Source organism: Bison bison, unplaced genomic scaffold (assembly GCF_000754665.1).
Source record: "Bison bison bison isolate TAMUID 2011002044 unplaced genomic scaffold, Bison_UMD1.0 scf7180017864180, whole genome shotgun sequence".
Taxonomy (NCBI): Eukaryota; Metazoa; Chordata; class Mammalia; order Artiodactyla; family Bovidae; genus Bison; species Bison bison.
Window position 1 is genome coordinate 1,528,599 of NW_011494752.1, and position 3,026 is coordinate 1,531,624.

At 58.8% G+C, this 3,026-nt stretch overlaps 1 protein-coding gene across 1 annotated transcript in view; it reads left to right on the plus strand.

Moving 5' to 3' along the window:
* The first annotated feature begins 709 nt into the window (after positions 1 to 709).
* KRT15 (keratin 15) overlaps positions 710 to 3,026 on the plus strand; it is a 4,611-nt gene continuing 2,294 nt past the window's right edge. The window contains exons 1-4 of the mRNA XM_010843115.1: positions 710 to 1,280; positions 2,076 to 2,158; positions 2,242 to 2,398; positions 2,882 to 3,019. Of these exons, the coding sequence (XP_010841417.1) occupies positions 789 to 1,280; positions 2,076 to 2,158; positions 2,242 to 2,398; positions 2,882 to 3,019 (870 nt within the window). The 5' untranslated portion in view covers positions 710 to 788. The remainder of the gene's footprint in view (positions 1,281 to 2,075; positions 2,159 to 2,241; positions 2,399 to 2,881; positions 3,020 to 3,026) is intronic.

Below are 3,026 nucleotides of genomic sequence, written 5' to 3' on the forward strand. Positions count from 1 at the left end.
GGGACAGGGGGCCGGGGGGAGCTGGAGAAGTAGGAGGGGTCTGTGGATGGGGGAGGAGAGGAGGAGAAGGGTGGAGGAGAAGAGTCCATTTGTAGGGTCAGGGAAGTGACAGATGCTGGCCCCTCTGGTCACCTCAGCTGGTACCAGACTCAGGCTCCCTCCCCCATCCTCAGGTTATGCCCACGGCCCCTGGCTTCTTCCATGCACCTTGCCCACCAATCCCCAGAGCCTGGCAGGCTTAGACACAGATCTGTGAAAGGACCACATGGAGCAGCCCTGCGAAGAGAACTCCCAAACTGCGAGCCAGGAGCCACTGCCTGGGGGCGAGGGTCCCCGGCTGGAAGCAGCAGAGGACAGGCGAGGGAGGAGTTGGCCTGAGCCACTAACAGGGCAGGCGGAGGCCTGGCAGACGTGATGCAAGGTTCCTACATTCGGTGTTTTCTCCTGGAGTGTAGAGATGAACCTGTAATCCAAGTGTTAAAATCATGGCCTGGGGCAAAACACCATTCATTCTGAATCATCTCCTTTGTTACAATTTAAAAAAAAGGAAAGAAAAGAAAAACCCCACACCAGCCATGGTGAGGTGTGCAGGCAGCTGTGTTTGTCAGGAACGCAGAAGGAGTTGGCTTCCCTTTGGGGGAGGAGACGCAATCCCACACCCCGCTGGGAGGGGTATATAAGGAGCCCCCGGGCTGGGGGTGACAGGCGCAGCCCTCAGGTTTCAGTCCAGCCCGCGCCTCCTGCCAGCTTCTCTCGTGCTGCTGAGAGCTCAGCACTGCTACTTGGCCATGGCCACCACGTTTTTGCAGACTTCTTCCTCCACTTTTGGGGGTGGCTCTACTCGAGGGGGTTCCCTTCTGGCTGGGGGAGGAGGCTTTGGTGGAGGGAGTCTCTATGGGGGTGGTGGGAGCCGCACTATCTCAGCTTCTTCTGCCAGGTTTGTCTCCTCGGGGTCAGCAGGGGGCTATGGGGGTGGCTTTGGTGGAGGGGCCGGTAGTGGTTATGGGGGTGGCTTCGGAGGGGGCTTTGGTGGGGGTTTTAGCAGTGGCTTCGGTGACTTTGGCGGCGGAGATGGCGGCCTCCTCTCTGGCAATGAGAAGATCACCATGCAGAATCTCAACGACCGCCTGGCCTCCTACCTGGAGAAGGTGCGCGCCCTGGAGGAGGCCAACGCCGACCTGGAGGTGAAGATCCGAGACTGGTACCAGAGACAGAGCCCGACCAGCCCGGAGCGTGACTACAGCCCCTACTTCAAGACCATCGATGAGCTCCGCGACAAGGTAAAGACTCTGGGGTTAGGGAGAGGGGAGCAGATAGCTGGTACCAGCTGCCCCAGGGAAATCCTCTTCTGCCCAGGCAATGATGTGTAACCTTGGCAAGTGGGGGGTATGCGTTCCAGATGCGGGTGGGGGCACACTTTGCTCAGCCTGGCAGTGCTGGGGATCCTGCGAATCTGGTCTGGACCAGTAGGGGCCGAGATGGGAGCAGTGCTCCCACTTGTGGGGCTCTGTCTAGAGTGCTCCTTTGCTTCTTTTGCAAGAATAAGGGTGCAGAGATGAAACTCTGGTCCTAGGAGTCCTGAACGCCAGGACCGCCTGCCTCACCCTCTGAATGTCTTGGGTGGCAAAAGCCTTAGGAGACCTGGGACTGGGCATAGACTCTGCCAGCTCCTCACTCACCCTTCACTCACTTGCACCAGTTTCCGCAGCTGCCCTCCAGGTTCCTGCTGACTGGAATGTTCTATAGATGCATGGCTGTGTTAAAGTGTGCAGGAGGCCAGCGACCATGAGTTGTCCACAGGAGAGGCTGGTGGAGCACCCCTAGAAGTCACCCTGCTCCTGGCCAGGCAGTTCCCACAGGGCATTCCCTGCCACCCTGGCTCCTTGGTCTTTCCTGTCCCAGAGACCAGGAGGGTGGCATGGGATGGCTGGATTCTGCCTGGGGACCCTACCGTCTACTGTTGCTGGTATCAGAGGGGAGATGGTCAGTAAGGGGTCCAATGTGAGGTGCAGGGCAGGGAGAGCAACAGGGAAGAGGGAGGGGCCCTCTTGACACCAGCTTCCTGTATCCTGCAGATCCTGGCGGCTGCCATCAAAAATTCCCAGGTCATTCTGGAGATTGACAATGCCAGGCTGGCTGCAGACGACTTCAGACTCAAGTACGCTCCTTCCGCACTGTCCCCCAGCTCAAGTGGTCCAGACCGCTCAACCCTCCTCACTTGGGTTTCCTCTTCCTTTCCAGGCATGAGAACGAGATGGCCCTGCGCCAAAGCGTGGAGGCCGACATCAACGGCCTGCGCAGGGTGCTGGATGAGCTGACCCTGACCAAGACTGACCTGGAGATGCAGATCGAGAGCCTGAATGAGGAGCTGGCCTACCTGAAGAAGAACCACGAGGAGGTGAGGATCAGGCAGGGGCTGGGGCTGGTGGGAGGCAGAGTGGGGCCACTAAGGACTCTTCTTAGTTGGCTGAAGGGCTGAGTGGTTCAAATATGCACCCGCCAACACAGAGGTCCCCATGGAGGGAAGGATCATTGGTGACCCAGACTCCTTATCTTCTCTGATGCATCGCCAGGCCAGGTCGCCGGTGGGCACTGCTGTCTTGATCTGTTTCATGAGCTCATAGAAGGGCCCTACTGTCTGAGGTCCTCCCTTGGCAGGACCAGAGACTAGAGAGGAGGAGAGACCCTCAGAGCTGAGAGGCCTGTGCCATCAAACCTCTTCATGTGGCATGGGAAACAGGCCAGGGTGGGTACGGGGCAGAACTGAGGTCACGTGGTGTGTCAGTGATTAGTGATGGAGCCAGGATTGGCACGTGGGACCCCAGACTTAGCTCTGGCTTCCGCCCTCTGTCTCTGAATGCCCACCCTCCCCACCCTGAAGGAGATGAAGGAGTTCAGCAACCAGCTGGCTGGCCAGGTCAACGTGGAGATGGATGCAGCACCAGGCATGGACCTGACCCGCGTGCTGTCAGAAATGAGGGAGCAGTACGAGGCCATGGCAGAGAAGAACCGCCGGGATGCTGAGG